Raw genomic sequence first — 20,000 nt, forward strand, 5'->3', positions numbered from 1 at the left:
ATAATGATTAAATGTGTTCTATTTTGCAGGGACTCTGTTTATCTGTGCTGGCCTCGTAGCGCTTTTCAAGATTCGCTCCAATTTGCAAAAGGACGGCGCCAAGACAGACAAGCTGGAGCGTTTAATGGTGAAAATCGGAGTGTTTTCCGTGCTCTACACCGTTCCAGCCTCCACGGTGATTGGCTGCTACCTCTACCAGCTTTCCAACTGGGGGGAATTGAAGGCCTCCACGCAAGACTCGTACGTCGCATCAGAGATGCTTCGAATCTTCATGTCCCTGCTGGTGGGCATCACCTCGGGCATGTGGATCTGGTCAGCCAAGACCCTCCACACGTGGCAACGCTGCTCCGTCCGCCTCCTCAAGGACAGCAGGGCGGGTCGAGGCGGCAAGAGAGGACCGGGCAAAGGTTGGATTAAACCGGGGACGGGCAACGAGACAGTGGTGTGAGGAGAAAGAACGGACGAGACCGGACTTGGTTCTTTGTCTCACAGAAGTTCACCCCGACAAAAAGGCGGATGTAACAAACCACTGGATGTGAAAGGCACTGTAAAATGTTTACGAGGCCACGAGCTCGACGTCTCCAACAGTGGCTGGCATTTGTGGGTGGACCTTCAAACACTAGTAGCCGCAGTAGCCCCTTGACCTCGGTTGGGCATTTTACCGCACCGAGGACGAAGGAAGAAGGGCGAGAGACATTGCAGCATGAACGTGAAGTCGAGATGACAAAATAAGCTGTGTTGTGCCACGTCTACCTCTGGCTTACTCTTCTCCTAACCTGCCGCGTACAATAAGTCTCTTCTCTACCTTAACGGCCTGTGAGGGCCATTAAGTCCTTGTCCAGATGGTATTCAGATACAGGCTGAGCTTTTTCCAAAGTTCCTCGTGGCCTTCCATATAAAAACAGAATGGGAATTCCAAAGTACGATGACACACCTGACCAAAACTAACCAACCCTGCGTTAAAATGGCCTTGATTGTTCACACTTGTTTACGTTTCAGCAGTTTAAAAATAACACACCCACACTTTCTTGCAGATTTCCATTCTAAAAAAATGTAGGGAAACCATCTTCAGGCTGTAATAAATAACTATTAGAAAGAATGGTTTTGTGGTTGCAGCATCAATTAAAGCAGCTGACAGATTCATGAAATGACTGAACAGCACAGAAATGTGCTTTTTGATGCAATGATGCCACCATCTGGTTGGAATGAGTATATCCGAGACTGCTTTACGTGTAAGAGAGTGTAAGTTGGAACAGGAGATAATGTTTGTGTTTTAGCCTCATTCCAACGAAGCAAGCATGCCTGATAGAAAGTGCTCAAAATTAAGACTTCAAGTTCCAAACTAGCTCTATGCTAATTTACATTGGATATGGCATATCCATGCTGGTGATTAGCATTAGTCATTTTGCCGTGTGCTCAAACAACCACCAGGTAGCATCTGATAATACCGTATCATCTATTTCTCTCTCGGACTTCTATGAAGATCGGTAGTAGTGTTCGTATTTACACACTCGAGACATGCACCTGGCCTTTAGCTCACAATAGTAAATGATCCTTTAAAACATCCAGACAGCTTGCTTCTTGTCCCATTCATTTCCTGAAAGTTCAGTAAAAACGCTCACGACTTGAGTTATTTCTAGCGGAATGAAAGTAAACCAAGTGGAACTTATTATTGGTCATCCACTCCATGTCTCTGTGGGTGGAGGTGGGGATAGCATACACACACACAAATATGCAGGGGCTTATAACGCAAACCTCACGTAGTAAAGCTGACCCAGATCACCCCCAAAATCTAAACACTTGACATTTCAGAAAGTTTCATGAAAAGCCGCCCATAGCTTTTTGAGTTATGTTGCTAACTAGCTGCCAAATATACAAACCCCAGTCATTACATAAGCCCCTGGTGGAGGTAACAACAGTAGTAGAAACCAATGAGAATATCCTGTCTTTTACGTACTGTACTTGCAAGTAGGATGATTATCTTTAAGAAGCCCGGCTTCTTGTCAGCAATGTGTGCTGCCTCCGTGGAAACCATAGACAGTATATGGTTATGAGTTACTATGCAGTCCAGGAAATTAAATCTGGCTTTTCTAAACATGATGGAATCCGATGTTATTAGACAATCACTTGCCAAGAGACTCAACGTCCAATACTACATTGCAGACACACAAATATTCCCTTCACTCTGAAGAAGTGGAACCAGGACAATTTAGCACATATCAATAACCTCGATATCCTTATGATCCCAGGAGGATATGTAAGAATCTTGACCTTTCAGTGTCGGGATGGAACGGTTTATGGAAAAAAATCTGAACCGTTCAATTGAATTGGTTTAGAGCACGTGTTCGGATCACATTTTTTCTTTGTTCTAATCAGTTTAGAGCTAAGGGGGCTATGATTTCTGCGTTAACGGAATGACGGATGGGATCACAGAATTGGACAATAAAAACTGAATCTACTATTAAACGTGGAACTGTATGTCATGCGAACGTCAGAAGGAACATTTGTCTGGGAAATTGTGTTTACGTAAACGTGTGAACCTCCTCAAACACCAAACTTTTTACTTACCTCCATGAAGCCACGTCAGTATTTTAGCCGGACGCCAAGGAAGTGTGCAAAAATAACTACAAAACTCATTTCTTACTAATTTCTTCTGTTTGTTAAACTTGTATAACCACTTGCCCAAAAGCCGAGTTAAAAACCCAGAAAAACATTGTGCTAATGCTAATGCTAGATAGCTGGCTGTTGTTGACAGGCCATGCCAGGGGTTTTAGCATCTTAAACATCTTCATTGCTAACTTGACAGCTTCTAACCCCAGATTTTCACGAGATGTGTAACGGCTGCTGAACGTACGACTACGACTGATTTAATATCACCGAATCAGTAATCTTACTCTTGATTATAATCGTATTAAATAAGTATATCTAACCTACCTACAGTTTAACAGGATACACCTTGTCAAATGATATGAAAGCATGTGTTGATCATAAAGATTATTATCAAGGCTGAGATCAGGCCGATTACAAAAATAAATACTAACCAAATATACTGCAAAAGGGACTCGTAAAAACTGATGAAAAACAAAAAGGGCTGGAATAAATTCTAATAAATTATAGTTTAAATAAACTGTGAAAAAAATTAAAGTGCAAATGAAAATACAGCTTAAATACTTCAGTCATACTTTTTGTGCTTAAGAAACTTCTATGACTTTAACTCCAAACTTATTCTGTTTGATAAGTGGTGGAAAAGAGTATTACAACTGAGCCCCTGAGAAAAACATTTTTGGCAGCCCTCTCGGAGGCTCAACTACGGTTAAGAACCACTGCTTTAAAGCAGGTCAACTTAAAGCCGACATTGCTATATTATTATGTTCCATTTTTATGCTATGACTTAAAATACTGGCAGAAATTTTCCAATGTGGTATTGTATCAACAAATGTAGGGATTTCTGCAGTAAATTCAAGGGTCAGAGCTTTAGGAGTCATTTTGTAAGAACCACAAATGATACCAAAGTGAACAGAACCCAAAACTGAAATAAAAGATCCAAACCGTGGATTTTGTGAGCCGTTCCACCCCTAGTTAGGTGCCATGTGAATAATCCAAGTTTCATAAAGCAAATACTGAAACATAGTGTGTCATTATTCATTATACAGCAAGAAACACTTTTAGATCTGAACACCAAACAATTTCATGTTACTCTCCACGTCTTAGCGCGATATTTACCAAATGTGTACATGCTTGGTGTGTTTGCCTGACAATCTCCAAAGTGCTTGCGTTTCAGTGAGTCTTTGAATGTATAGTAATTGTACCGTGTGTCACATTAGCTCTGTGGCAAGCGAGAGTGATACCTGTGGGGTCCTCAAATGCATTTTCACTGTGTCATGTGAAACCAGATAGTGCCTGTCAAATGTATTTTTAGGTAAATGCATGGAAGTGGGTGAGGTATCGTCTTACAGGCTTGGGTTGCGTCTCAGCCTTACGAGGGAAATGAGACTATTTCTAAATATTCCGGTCAACCTGAGAAGCCCGGGGGTTCTGCAAGCGGCATACCTTGGCGCCCTGATGACATTTCCAAAGTCAAACAAACATTACATTGAGCTAAAGTGAATTAGGTTAAGCTCTGACCACCATCCGTCTGAGCTAATGCAGTTTCCCTTTTCTCAGAATGTTGGCGCCCGCATCCCGTATGACCGCACTTTTGCTTCCCGTGACATTTTAAGCATTATCAGAGTTAGACCCGGGCCACAAAAGATGTGATAGAAGATATGTAAATGTTGTCGAGATGCCCAGATATGACTCGATGTTGGGGTTAGTTCACCAGTGCTGATCTTTTCCTCGAAGATATCAAATGTCTTGAGTGTATCATAGGAAAAATTCTAATTTATCCTTGTAAAAAGTGACTGAATTTTTAAGGAACGTGTTATTTAAAATACACTTTTGTATCAGAAGACAAATTAAAAAATTGTTGGTTACCAACTTGTCATGATGCATATTTATTATTGAAGTGTTTGTGTGTGTATGGGTGTAGCTTGCATGCAATTAAAGGGACTCTTTGCAACCTTTACTAGTGCTAGGCGAGATATCTGAAAACTATCACTGGTCAATATCGATAGTTATATGTTTTATGACCTATGGAAAATAAGGACAAGAAGAAAAATATATGAAATGTAAATATATTGGATTTGAAATGTAACCTTTGATTATAATCCCTCAGCTATCAAGGCAAAAAGGAAATGTCAACACAAACATGGAAAACACTCAAACAATGCAAAATCCCACTGAACACTTACCAATAAGCTCTTAAAATGAAAGTGCAAAGGTAAGAAATTTATATAACTCTTGTTTATATCGTAATTTTGAACAACCGCAGCTAGATTACTACTTTGCACCGCTAGGACGAGAGTTAGCCAGCAGGAGTATGGATTCTAAAAACCTAGCCGTCTGCAACTTGCAGACATGGATAGTATAATGGAAGCTAAACCAACAAAACCCAAATTAGACTGGTGCCAAACAGAGAGAAGAGGATTGGATTAGAAAATAAAATAAAATGAAAAACCACTAAACAATCTTACTCTACAAAACATGTCGCCAACAAGTCGTTACTAGCGACTTGAACACGTCTACATAAAGAACAGTACAGAGTGCTGAAATGTAACAAAATACGATAGTTACATCAAAACCACAAAGTGAGGAAAAGAAAAACACCAAACGAGTTGTTGTCCAAAAGCACCGTCTGTGACAAGCAGTCCCGGAGACACCAAGAAACTACTGATTAAAGTCATAACATGACTTTGTAACAAGATCTGATAGTAACAATATTTTGCTGTTTTTTTTTGTTTAGTCTTTTTTTATAAATTAAAGGAGAAAGGTAAGTGAAATTGGCATTAATTGTATGTGTGCACACTAATTTTAAGAAAAATAAAATACTACATCATGCTATATATTATCGGGATATAAAATGAATATGGAAACAGGATTTTTTTTTTTCCATATGGCACAGCACTAGTTGTAAGCTTTATTTACCGCTCTTTTGCAGCTTTTAGCACGAAATGACGCATTAGCTTTGTTAGCTTAGTTATTAGCTAATTATAACAACATGACTGCAAACTGTTGGTTGCTTCTTTTGGGCTGTTTTTGTGTGCAAACACTCACTCACTCACTGGTCAACCTGAGAAGCAGACAGACAAATTCCTCGGACCAACGAGCAATTTTTATTCAATAATTAGTAATTGTGAAAAATATAGACATAAACAACTCCTGGAGCAAATGATGGAATCATCAGACTTGCAGGATGTTCATTTAGTTGTTTGATTTTGTACAATAAAAGCAGGTAACGGACATGACACAAAACTAAAGTCATATCAAAGCAACTTTCTGGCTTTAAGAAACACTCAAATAAATCCACAATACAAACTATGGTAGTCAGTAACAGTTTCATTTTTAGATTATGCTCGCTGAAAATAAATGATGGAATAACGCTGTAAAAGTTTACTTCCAAAACTAACACCCGCATCAGATTAAGTCTGTTCATTAGTCTGCCATTAAAAATGATTTTTCACACCTTAGAGAGCTGTTGCAGCAGGTGGATTGACATGAATCGTGGCTCCGACACCAAATATGTCAATTGAAACATAGGAGAGGAATATTGAAGTTGTTCTAGAAGGTAAAATGTTGCAAAAGATGTTGATTGTTCACAGTAAAATGTAAAATGTGGAGCAAGTATAAACAACATGGCAAGGTTGTGAAAGGCAGGCATACTGGTAGACCGAGGACAACATCAAAACTTCAAGCAATATTTCTTGAAAAGAGAAAATGCACAGCCAAACAAAACTGGAGTAAGGGTTTGTTAGCCAACTGTAAAGAAGTGTCTATAGGAGATTTAAATACAAAAATGCTGAAAGAAAGCCGTCATTAACACGGAAAGACAAAGAACAAGGTTCCAATGGGCTAAAGAGAAGAAATGGTGGACTATGGATAAAAGTCATATTCATTGATAAATCTGTATTGAGCAAGGTTGATGATGCAGTAACTTTTGTTTGCTTTTGGTTCTAATGAGATTTAAGAAGACGACTGCCTGAAGAAAACATGCGCATTTGCACAGTCATTGATATGTCAACTATTTATAGTTGCCGATACATCTTCTACAAATGCACAAGTTTACTATTACATCAGTGGAAAGGATGTTTGGGGATGCGCATGTGCGGTGCCAGACTACTTCCTGTTCAGCGCTATGCTGACAAACGCAAGATTAAAGACGTGTTTTAAGAGCAACCACGCATTATTTTGTAATGCCACAACAGAATAGTCAGCATAGTTCCTGTTCTATTTTTTTCCTTTAAAATGTTTTAATTTTGAGCAAGATTTCAAGAGCCCTTTCAATAATCATGACCTGATAATCCATGTCCAAACTACTACTACTAGGATCCTAGCCTCCTGAGGAAGTAGAGGTGGCTCTGTCCCTTCTTGTAGAGTGCCTCAGCGTGTTTTGACCCATTCAGCTTGTTGTCCATGTGTACACCGAGGTATTTATAATCCTCAACCATGTCCAAATCGACCCCCCTGATGGAAACAGGGGTCGCCGGAGTACTCCTCCTCTTTCCCAGGTCCACAACCAGCTCCTTGGTCTTCGTCACATTGAGCTGGATGTGGTTTTTTCCACACCATGTGACAAAGTCCTCCACCAGTGCCCCGTATTCCTCATCATCACCATCCTCAATACACCCCACTATTGCAGAGTCATCAGAAAACTTCTGAAGGTGGCAGGACTGTGACTGATAGTGGAAATGGGTGGTGTAGATAGTGAAGAGAAAGGGGGAGAGGACTGTGCCCTGCGGGGCCTTGGTGTTGCTGACCAGCCTGTCAGACACACAGTCCTGCAGTCGCACGTACTGTGGTCTGTCAGTCAAGTAATCAATAACCCAGGACATCAAGGGGGCATCCACCTGCATCCTTCAACGTCTGTACAAAGATGTTCTATGAGTCGGTGGTGGCGGTCGCCTTCTTGTACGCCGTGGCAGCGGGCTGAGAGCGAGGGACGCAAACAGACTGGACAAGCTGGTAAAGAAGGCCAGTAACGTGGTGGGGGTGGAGCTAGACTCTCTGGCGGTGGTGTCAGAGAGGAGAAGTCTAGCAAAACTCCTAGCCATTATGGACAACACCTCCCACCCACTACACTAGGACCTTGCAAAGAGAATGAGCACGTTCAGTGGAAGGCTCAGACTCCCAAAATGCAACACGGAACGACACAGGAGGTCCATCAGACTGTATAATGCATATGTTCCTTCTTGACTGCACTTAAATGTAGAATATATTTATATTATTCATATATTATATATACAGTATATTCTATTATGTATTATTATTATTATTGTCTATTGTGAGTGAACTGTGGTGCTGAATTATCCCCAGGGATCAATAAAGTACTTTCTATTCTATTCTAAAGCACACTTGGCTGAAAGGGCATACATTACATTTGTAAAAAGCACTGCCATTCCTGTAACATTTGAAACAATGCTGCCACCTCTTGACTGATGAGGAGATAGCAGCTTCCAACCTTCCACTTTTGTCACTCAGCTTTCATTTTTCAGTATCAATTAATAAGCAATTAATGGTGACAAGATGGCACTGCAGGTTAGTTGTGAGGGCAACCCAGCAATAAAATCACTTGCCTACCTGAGTAGTAATGTGTGAGTGTGTGTGTTGGCAAGGGATTGCAAATATCTGGGTCTGCGGCTCGAGTTGCCTTCCTGCAATTTACTGTGAGTGAATGAGTGTTTGTTTAAGAGCTCCCTCAAAAGCCTGAGGTAAGAGAAAAGTGACAGCATCTACTGCTCCATTGTTTCCAGATGTGGTTCCACTCTTACACACCACCACCGTGCAAAACAAGCATGTTCACAATTTGGCTTGCAACCACACGCCATTTAAATTAGTACAAAAAAAAAAGTTACTGCTATGAGTTTTATTACGAAATTATTTGTCTTACATTCAAACCATAAATGGTGGTTTTACAGGTAGCACCTAAGCCAGAAGTGGGTAGTAAGCAGGGCCGGCCCGTGGCATAGGCCGTATAGGCAAATGCAAAGGGCGCTGTCCATCAGGGGGCGCCACGCCAGTGCCACAAATGTTGGAGGGGAAAAAAAAAAGAAAAAAAAAAGTTGGTACTATTATTTCTAAATACATAAAATAATCCCACGTTAATTAAAATGCAAAGTAAAGCCTATTTAATAGAAATATTATTTGTTACAACATTACGCCCCCGGTACGGTGCGCCCCCTCCCTTCCCGTATCATGACTCTTTTTGGACGTCACCACATAAAAAAATCAACACAAGATGTCAAAACGGCCAAAACTGTCAGGTGCCCAGGGAAGAAAAAAAGAGAAAAGAAGAGGACAAACGAGAAAAAGACAGAGGTAGCAGGGAGGTAACGTTAGCCTACATGAAATTATTTGTCTGTTACAGAATGTGATAGTAACCTGGCTTTTTAGCATTAAGCTAATGTTACATGATTCGGCAATTGCTAATCAATAAACAGCTAGTTCTGTTTTAACGTCGGGTTAATATTGTGGAGGGGGCTAAATTGTTATGGAAAATAATAATGTAACGTTAGGTAATTACAGTACTCCCTGGTGTACAGTAATTTGTAAGTCATTCTAGTTAATGCAATATTAAAAAGCACAAATAGAGAACTCTGTAGGATCCCCTTTTTTTGTAATATAGTTGTTAAAGTCATACTGGTTTGATATCTTGTTTTGTGCAGTGCCTTATTTATATTGTATTTTTAATTTATTTTATGCAACTTGTTGACACGTTTTATTTTGTGTTTATGTATGTAAAAAATATTGTATTTCATATATTCATTTTTTATATTCATTTATTTGTCCATTTTTTTTTTATCTTGTTAACTATTCTGATTGTTAATTTGCTTTCTTTAAGTAAAAAAAAGGTCAAAGACAAAGCTATTCGGATTCTTGTGAGTATATACACTCCACTGCCGATGTGGGGGGGCGCCACCTAAAATCTTGCCTAGGGCGCCAGATTGGTTAGGGCCGGGCCTGGTAGTAAGTAACGCGCTACATCTACTTCGTTACATTAACTTAAAATGTTACCTTCCTCTGATGTTATGGCTTCAGCTATCTAGACAAAAGGGAAAGAAAATGTCAACGCAAGCATGGAAAACTAAATAGTCAAATCACATTGAACACTTAACAATAAGCTCTTAAAATTAAGGAATATGTAAGAAATGCTTCATAAAGTGTAAGAAAACAGTGCAAAGTGTGAAAAAGTAAACAGAGAAACCTGAGAAGAACGGTTTTCTGCAGGTTTAGTGGCAGGAAGTTACAGCTGTGCTCTAAAGGGTGAGCTAAGGTGGTGTGGTATTAGCACACTTGCCTTGCATCATTTACAGACCACATTGGTCTGACTACGGCCCCTTTGAAAAAAATTTTAAAAAGTGACTTTTTCTCTGTTATCCACAATTTCTTCATTACGACTTTCTCTTCTCACTCCATGCAAAGAATCAACCAAACCTGATAGTTGATACCGTCACCTGATTGGCTGTTAGCGTGCCACTCCCACTGATCAGTGATCACGTCCTGCGTCGCTCGGTTACCAGAGAGCGAGTGCCTTTGTTCATGCAACCAACCTTGCTTCGCAACTTCCGATTCTTTTGAGACAAAGAAAGAAAAAAATTGCATATTAGCCCAAGCGCTAACTTTCCAAAGTTTTAATAGTGATGTGTAATAATATATATTGTCGTAAACCATAAAAATGTCTATCATAGAATACAACTACTGTTTGTATCGTAATTTTAATATCTATGCTGCGGCTAATAAAACTGCAGCAACACTGCTACCGTATTTTTCGGAGTATAAGTCGCTCCGGAGTATAAGTCGTACTGGCCGAAAATGCATAATAAAGAAGGAAAAAAACATATATAAGTCGCACTGGAGTATAAGTCGCATTTTTGGGGGAAATGTATTTGATAAAAGCCAACACCAAGAATAGACATTTGAAAGGCAATTTAAAATAAATAAAGAATAGTGAACAACAGGCTGAATAAGTGTACGTTATATGAGGCATAAATAACAACTGAGAACGTGCCTGGTATGTTAACGTAACATATTATGGTAAGAGTCATTCAATTAACTATAACATATAGAACATGCTATACGTTTACCAAACAATCTGTCACTCCTAATCGCTAAATCCCATTAAATCTTATACGTCTAGTCTCTTACGTGAATGAGCTAAATAATATTATTTGATATTTCACGGTAATGTGTTAATAATTTCACACATAAGTCGCTCCTGAGTATAAGTCGCACCCCCGGCCAAACTATGAAAAAAACTGCGAATTATAGTCCGAAAAATACGGTACTTTGCAGTTTTTAAGTCCCTTGACAGAATTTTAGGGTGAGAGTTAGCCAACAGGAGTATAGATGCTAACAACATAGCAGCCTCAGTCCCAGGAAACGCCCTACATTTACTTCAATACATTTAAAGGCCTACTGAAACCCACTACTACCGACCACACAGTCTGATAGTTTATATATCAATGATGAAATACGACCGGATTAACTTATAAAGTGCAATTTTAAATTTCCCGCTAAACTTCCGGTTGAAAATGTCTATGTATGATGACGTATGCGAGTGACGTCAATCGTTGAAACGGAAGTATGCGGACACATTGAATCCTATACAAAAAACTCTGTTTTCATCTCAAACTTCCACAGTATTCTGGACATCTGTGTTGGTGAATCTTTTGCAATTTGTTTAATGAACAATGAAGACTGCAAAGAAGAAAGTTGTAGGTGGGATCGGTGTATTAGCGGCAACACAACCAGGAGGACTGAGAGATGGATAGCAGACGCGCTAGCCACCGAACTCACCTTAACTTCCTCCGTGTCCAGGCCGCCGACCGCATCTGTGATCGGGTGAAGTCCTTCGTCGCACCGTCGATCGCTGGAACGCAGGTGAGCACGGGTGTTGATGAGCAGATGAGGGCTGGCTGGCGTAGGTGGATAGCTAATGTTTTTAGCATAGCTCTGTGAGGTCCGGTTGCTAAGTTAGCTTCAATGGCGTCGTTAGCAACAGCATTGTTAACCTTCGCCAGGCTGGAAAGCATTAACCGTGTAGTTACATGTCCACGGTTTAATAGTATTGTTGATTTTCTATCTATCTTTCCAGTCAGGGGTTTATTTCTTTTGTTTCTATATGCAGTTAAGCACGATGCTATCACGTTAGCTCGTAGCTAAAGTGTTTCGCAGATGTATTGTCGTGGAGATAAAAGTCACTGTGAATGTCCATTTTGCGTTCTCGACTCTCATTTTCAAGAGGATATAGTATCCGAGGTGGTTTAAAATACAAATCCGTGATCCACAATAGAAAAAGGAGAGAGTTTGGAATCCAATGAGCCAGCTTGTACCTAAGTTACGGTCAGAGCGAAAAAAGAAATGTCTTGCACTGCATTCTAGTCCTTCACTCTAACGTTCTTCATCCACGAATCTTTCATCCTCGCTCAAATTAATGGGGTAATCGTCGCTTTCTCGGTCCGAATCGCTCTAGCTGCCTTGTAAACGGGGAATACGTTTTTCAACTTGTTTAAGTCGGGGTCTACGTTAATCAATTCATTAAGTCAAAAGTTATTTTATTTATTTATTTATTGTTATTTATTTATCTTTCTCTCTGTTGTCAAGTATGCTGTAATATAAATACACAAGAAATAAACAAGTTGTCTTTACATACTGTAATGCCGGGTGAAATTCCGAATACCTCACTGTTTGTCATCAAGTACCATTACGAAATAATTACTTCATAAATCAGGTTACTCACGAGTTACTCAGTACTTTAGTAAAACAAAACAAAAACCTGTTCTGCCGCACTGTTGTGACGAAACGGGAGCTGAGCCAGAAGGCAAAGCTCTCGGTCTACCGAGCTATCTACATTCCTACTCTCACCTATGGTCATGAAGTGTGGGTAATGACCGAAAGAATAAGATCGCGGATACAAGCGGCCGAAATGAGTTTCCTCAGAAGGGTGGCTGGCATCTCCCTTAGAGATAGGGTGAGAAGTGCAGTCACCCGAGAGAGACTCGGAGTAGAGCCGCTGCTCCTTCGCTTGGAAAGGAGCCAGCTTAGGTGGTTCGGGCATCTCGTGCGGATGCCTCACGAGCGTCTCCCTAGGGAGGTCCTCGTTGCACGTCCCACTGGGAGGAGGCCCCCCGGCAGGCCAAGGACCAGATGGGGGGATTACATCTCCTCTCTGGCCTGGGAACGCTTCGGGATTCCCCAGGAGGAAGTCGCAAATGTTGCTCTGGAGAGGGAAGTCTGGGGGTCTTTGCTGGAGCTGCTGTCCCCGCGACCCGATTCCGGATAAGCGGTTGAAGATGGATGGATGGAAAACAAAAACGCAAAATACTTACTTTTACTAATTATTATGATGACTATTTTTACTTTTGTTTGAGTCATATAACTCCAAAGTAATGGGACCGGGCTTTCTGCTCCGCCGCTCCCAGTCTGTGGAACGCTCTCCCTGACCACCTGAGGGCACCACGGACTGTGGATGCTTTTAAAAAAGGCTTAAAAGCCCTTCTTTTTTTAAAAAACAAAACTTTTTTTATTATTTATTTATTTATTTGTAATACACTGTAGCACTTTGAGATTGTTTACTCAATTGAAAGTGCTTTTTACAAATAAAATCTATTATTATTATTACTCTTCCCATCTCTGACCAAAGCTAAGCAAGCTAACAGTTAGCTTAAAAAATCAACATCAATAATACCACATTGCACATTTTTTAACACATTTTTGTATGTTTTAAGGTGATATTTGGGCAACACACAACAAAAATACCAACAAAGCAGAATGTTTAGATATAAATGAAGATTATTTATACGTATACATTAAATCAGACTTACCCTTAATAATGATGAGTCACACTCAATAAACACAAATCGGCCAAAAAGGGACATTTAACAGAAGCTGAAGAGCGAGTTAATGAAGCGCAATCGTTTATTGCAGGTGAAATAAATGTAAATATTTAAAGGATTAAATAAAATGGATGGATGGAAGTTTTAAACACACGAAAACTAACGAGGACCAGATGCTGTGACCGGAAGTGAACCCTTAAGTGGAGGCGGGGATTTCAAAGTAAGGCCGGAAATAGCCACGGCGACAATCTGCAGAGAAAACTAAAAAGGGGACAGACAACGAGGGAGGCGTGGTTTGCTAACACAAACATGCACTTTTGCGCACGCGCGTAGGCAATGATCGAATTACCGCGGAAGTGAAGACGTCACAGTGTAATTGCACCACTACACCGCTAGATGTCACTCTCTACTCAGGTGCTCTACAGTCATCACGGATGGTGTCGCTCTCAACACACGTTGACTATTTGGACTTTTTGATCTCGCTGAATTCACCCACAATGTCGATCAAAAAGGTAAAAGATAACACATCACATTATTCAACCTTGGGTGTTTCTATCCATCCATTTGTTTGCTGTACAGTTCATTAGGATCCCAGGCGTGCTGGAGCCTATCCCAGCTGATTGATTGATTGATTGAAACTTTTATTAGTAGATTGCACATTTCAGTACATATTCCGTACAATTGACTACTAAATGGTAACACCCGAATACGTTTTTCAACTTGTTTAAGTCGGGGTCCACGTAATCAATTCTGACTTTGGTTGACAGGTGGACCCATAGACATCTTTATTAGTAGACGCAGCATTGGCTGCTGTGACGCGAGAAATTCGGCCGCCATCTTGAAGTGGTGATGAGGAGCCAGCGAGCAGCCTAAACCAGGGGTCACCAACGTGGTGCCCGTAAGGACCAGATGAGTAGCCCGCCGGCCTGTTCTAAAAATAGCTCAAATAGCAGCACTTACCAGAGAGCTGCCTCTATTTTTTTTATTTGATTTATTTACTGGCAAGCTGGTCTCGCTGTGCTCGACATTTTTAATTCTAAGAGAGACAAAACTCAAATAGAATTTGAAAATCCAAGAAAATATTTTAAAGACTTGGTCTTCACTTGTTTAAATAAATTCATTATTTTTTTTACTTTGCTTCTTATAACTTTCAGAAAGACAATTTTAGAGAAAAAATACAACCTTAAAAATGATTTTAGGATTTTTAAACACATATACCTTTTTACCTTTTAAATTCCTTCCTCTTATTTCCTGACAATTTAAATCAATGTTCAAGTAAAACAAAAATGTTATTGTAAAGAATAATAGATAAATTGTAATTAAATTCTTCATTTTAGCTTCTGTTTTTTCGACGAAGAATATTTGTGAAATATTTCTTCAAACTTATCATGATTAAAATGCAAAAAAATTATTCTGGCAAATCTAGAAAATCTGTAGAATAAAATTTAAATCTTATTTCAAAGTCTTTTGAATTTCTTTTAAAATTTTTGTTCTGGAAAATCTAGAAGAAATAATGATTTGTCTTTGTTAGAAATATAGCTTGGTCCAATTTGTTATATATTCTAACAAAGTGCAGATTGGATTTTAACCTATTTAAAACATGTCATCCAAATTCTAAAATTAATCTTAATCAGAAAAATGACTAATGATGTTCCATAAATTCTTTTTTTAATTTTTTCAAAAACATTCGAATTAGCTAGTTTTTCTCTTCTTTTTTTCGGTTGAATTTTGAATTTTAAAGAGTCGAAATTGAAGATAAACTATGTTTCAAAATTTAATTGTCATTTTTTTCGTGTTTTCTCCTCTTTTAAACCGTTCAATTAAGTGTAAATATCATTAATTATTAATAATAACATAGAGTTAAAGGTAAATTGAGCAAATTGGCTATTTCTGGCAATTTGTTTAAGTGTGTATCAAACTGGTAGCCCTTCGCATTAATCACTACCCAAGAAGTAGCTCTTGGTTTCAAAAAGGTTGGTGACCCCTGGCCTAAACTGACAGTTGACAGGTAGAAAACAAAGATGCTTTGGATTGATTGATTGGTTGAAACTTTATTAGCAGATTGCACAGTTCAGTACATATTCCGTACAATTGACCACTAAATGGTAACACCCCAATAAGTTTTTCAACTTGTTTAAGTCGGGGTCCACGTAAATCAATTCATGGTACAAATATATACTGTCAGCATAATACAGTCATCACACAAGTTAATCATCAGAGTATATACATTGAATTATTTACATTATTTACCATCCGGGGGGTGGAATGAGGAGGGTTTGGTTGATATCAGCACTTCAGTCATCAACAATTGCATCATCAGAGAAATGGACATTGAAACAGTGTAGGTCTGACTTGGTAGGATATGTACAGCGAGCAGAGAACATAGTGAGTTCAGGTAGCATAAGAACAAGTATATACATTAGAAATACATTTGATTATTTACATTTGGTTATTTACAATCCGGGGAGGTGGGATGTGGAAGGGGGAAGGTGTTAGTCAAGGGTTGAAGTTGCCTGGAGGTGTTGTTTTAGTGCGGTTTTGAAGGAGGATAGAGATGCACTTTCTTTTACACCTGTTGGGAGTGCATTCCATATTGATGTGGCATAGAAGGAGAATGAGTTAAGACCTTTGTTAGATTGGAATCTGGGTTTAACGTGGTTAGTGGAGCTCCCCTTGGTGTTGTGGTTATGGCGGTCATTTATGTCAAGGAAGTAGTTTCGTGTAGCAGATTTTATAGACTAGGCTCAGTGCAAGTTGTTTGTTGCTGGGCTGGTGTTCAGTGTTTTCCTGCTCAAATGAGCGGACTGTTGAAAATAGGAATCGGGGGATTACTTTTCACAAGTAAGATTTAACATTAAAGTACTATTGGTTGTATTTTGTGAAAAGAATAATAAGTAATATATGTTAGCTAACTAGACAATCAGATGGACAGTGGCTATACAGTATTATACAAGTCTAAATTTCAAACAAAATTCACCAGCCGCCACTAATTATGATGCATTCTCATTTTAGGCAAAGTATAAGGCAATACTTTCTTAACAGTATAATTGTAACCAGGAATAAGTGTTCAAGTAACAATATTCAAATACTAACATTGTTGGGTAAGACAGAATATGGTTTTTATTCTGAATCCAGTGAAACAGATTGGTGGTTTTAGCTGATATAAAGACTTTCAGGTGTTTATATATGTTTATGTTGAAGTGTTTGGCAGACGCTTTTATCCAAAGCGACATACATAAAAAATACATGTAAAACAATCACTGTAAACATGATCATTTCAGGGAAGAATGTACTATAAAATATCAATACAAAGTGTCAGGACAGAATAAACTCTTATACAGTGTATAGGTCCCTAAGATATATAGATATATAATGTATTCATATATTGTTTATGTAGGATATACGCATGTATATATAACCTAATCATAATGTTTCTTCAACTTAAAAATAGTTTACCGTTTTTTTCCCCCTTCTCTGGGATTATATTCCCAGTTTTGATCTCGGACGTCTGGTCACTTATAGCATATCAGAATATTCTATTACTGTTAAGCAAACTATGAATAATAAAACATTTGTCCTTTATCATAGCTACATGTACGACAGAAAAACGTGTGAAAATCAGTGGTATTCAGTGAGGTAAGATGAATTAAATGCGCTGACAGTTCATTGCTCCTGCCAAATGAATTGTACTGAGTGGAGCGGATCACCACTCCAAGATGGCCGACCCGCGTCTCGTCAGCGCCAGTAGTCAGTAGCGCTCCATGCTGCGTACCCTTAGAAGATGTCTATGGGTGGACCGGTCACTAGTCAACCCCAGGACACATATCAACTAACTAACACTTATTACAGTCTACAATTTGCATAATTTGATTTATTTTTAATTTTATTGATCTGTTTTTGTATTAATTGCAGGTTTGTCATGCAATTATTAATGATGCACACTCTCTGATATTATTGCTATTCATCTCATTTGAATAGGCACCTACAGTTAGGCATTTATTCTATTAAAGGTTATATACAGTAGTCCCTCGTTAATCGCTGTTAATTGGTTCCGGGGCTGACGAGGGGGAAATTAATTTTTGCAAATTACAAATCTAATATTTTCAGTTGGAGCATAAAAACGGTTTACTACCTTCTAAGTGTAGAATCCAATATAGCACAGGTGTCAAACTCAAGGCCCCAGGGGCCCGATCTTGCCAGCCACATCATTTTGATTGCCCGTCACTTCGTTTTAAGTGACCTGCTACATCATTTATGTCATTGGCCACGTCATTTTATGTGGTTCACCACATTCTTTTATGTAAACCGCTATTTTATTTCAAGAAGCCCTCCACATCTTTCACCGTGGCCTACCACATTATTTTACGTGGTCCGCCATACCATTTAATGTGCCCAGCCACAACATTTTATATGTCTGCCACATCATTTTATGTGGTTCTGCCATATCATTTTATGCAGTCTGCCACATAATTTTATGTGGTCCACCATATTATTTTTAATGTGGAACGCCACATAATTTTACGTAGTTCCGCCACTTCAGTTTAATGTGGCGCTCCACGTCATTTTATGTGGTCCGCCACATCATTTCATGTGGCCTACCACATTATTTTATGTAGTCTGCCAAATCATTTAATGTGGACCGCCACGTAATTTTATGTGGCCCTCCAAGTCATTTTATGTGGTACACCACATTATTTCATGTGGCCTTCCACATCATTTCATGTGGCCTAGCACATTATTTTATGTAGTCTGCCAAATAATTTAATGTGGAACGACACATTATTTTATAAGGCCCGCCACTTCGTATTATGTGGTCCGCCAAATCATTTAATGTGGACCGCCACGGAATTTTATGTGGCCCTCCATATCATTTTATATGGTACACCACATTATTTTATGTGGCCCTCTACATCATTTCATGTGGAACACCACATTATTATAGGTGGCCCGTCACGTTATTTTAAATGGCCCGCCACATCATATTATGTGGACCCCCCAACTCATTTTATGTGGCCCTCCACATCATTTCATGTGGAACGCCACATAATTTAATGGGGCCATCCAAGTTATTTTATGTGGTACGCCACATTATTTTATAAGGCCCGCCACATCAGATTATGTGGTCCGCCATATAACGTCATTTTATGTAGCCCTCCACGTCATTTCATGTGGAACGCCACATCGTTTTACGTGGCCCTCCAAGTCATTTTATATGGCCCGCAACATTATTTTATATGGCCCGCCACATCAGATTATGTGGACCCCCAACTCATTTTTTGTGGCCCTCCACATCATTTCATGTGGAACGCCACATCATTTTATGTGGCCATCCAAGTTATTTTATGTGGTACGCCACATTATTTTATAAGGCCCGCCACAGCAGATTATGTGTGGTACGCCATATGACGTCATTTCATGTGGAACGCCACATAATTTTACGTGGCCCTCCAAGTCATTTTATATGGGCCGCCACATTATTTTATGTGGCCCTTCACACAATTTCATGTGAAACACCACATAATTTTACTTGGCCCTCCAAGTCATTTTATATGGCCCGCCACATTATTTTACGTGGCCCTTCACACAATTTCATGTGAAACACCACATAATTTTACATGGCCCTCCAAGTTATTTTATATGGCCCGCCACATTATTTTATGTGGCCCTTCACACACATTTTCATGTGAAACACCACATAATTTTACATGGCCCTCCAAGTTATTTTATATGCTACGCCACATAATTTTACATGGCCCTCCAAGTTATTATAATTATAATAACTTTCAAAATTTCATGTGAAACACCACATAATTTTATGTGGCCCTCCAAGTCATTTAAATGGCCCGCCACATTATTTTATGTGGCCCTTCACTCAATTTCATGTGAAACACCACATAATTTTACGTGGCCATCCAAGTTATTTTATGTGCTACGCCACAATATTTTATGTGGCCCTTTACATAATTTCATGTGGAACGCCACATCATTTTATGTGGCCATCCAAGTTATTTTATGTGGTATGCCACATTATTTTATAAGGCTTGCCACATCAGATTATGTGGGGTCCGCCATATGACGTCATTTTATGTGGTACGCCACATTATTTTACGTGGCCCTCCACGTCATTTCATGTGGAACGCCACATAATTTTACGTGGCCCTCCAAGTCATTTTATATGGCCCTCCACATCATTTTATATGGCCCGCCACATCATTTAATGTGGTCCGCCAAATCATTTAATGTGGAACGCCACATCTTTTTATGTGGCCCTCCACATCATTTCTTGTGGAACGCCACATCATTTTATGTGGCCCTCCACATCATTTCATGGGGAACGCCACATCATTCTATGTGGCCCCTCATGTCATTTTATGTGGTCTGCAACATAATTTTTAGAGGCCCGCCACATCATTTAAAGTGGCCTGCAAAAGGCTGGAAATAAAGCACTTTCTAGCCAAATGTATTTGTGGCCCTCCACATCATTTATTGTGGAACGCCACATCATATTATTTGGCCCTCCACATCATTTCATGTGGAACGCCGCATAATTTTATATGGCCCCCCACATCATTT

General features: G+C 39.4%; 1 protein-coding gene and 1 long non-coding RNA gene across 4 annotated transcripts in view; one reads left to right on the forward strand and one right to left on the reverse strand.

Annotated features, from left to right (window-relative positions):
• The window catches only part of fzd4 (frizzled class receptor 4), a 39,713-nt gene extending 35,250 nt beyond the window's left edge, over positions 1-4,463 (forward strand). Inside the window, exon 6 of the mRNA XM_062067261.1 lies at positions 30-4,463. Within this exon, the coding sequence (XP_061923245.1) occupies positions 30-448 (419 nt within the window). The 3' untranslated portion in view covers positions 449-4,463. The remainder of the gene's footprint in view (positions 1-29) is intronic.
• LOC133663071 (uncharacterized) overlaps positions 1-13,615 on the reverse strand; it is a 26,628-nt gene extending 13,013 nt beyond the window's left edge. The window contains exons 1-3 of one of the 3 annotated variants that reach the window (XR_009828229.1): positions 13,416-13,615; positions 10,047-10,163; positions 9,607-9,630 (exon numbers count right to left, since the gene is read on the reverse strand). This is a non-coding gene — a long non-coding RNA (uncharacterized LOC133663071). Of the gene's footprint in view, positions 1-9,606; positions 9,635-10,046; positions 10,164-13,415 lie in introns of all 3 variants that reach the window. The other 2 variants (XR_009828227.1, XR_009828228.1) reach the window with 2 other exon arrangements.
• Between the last annotated feature and the right edge of the window lie 6,385 nt (positions 13,616-20,000).

Source organism: Entelurus aequoreus, linkage group LG13, assembly GCF_033978785.1.
Source record: "Entelurus aequoreus isolate RoL-2023_Sb linkage group LG13, RoL_Eaeq_v1.1, whole genome shotgun sequence".
NCBI lineage: Eukaryota > Metazoa > Chordata > Actinopteri > Syngnathiformes > Syngnathidae > Entelurus > Entelurus aequoreus.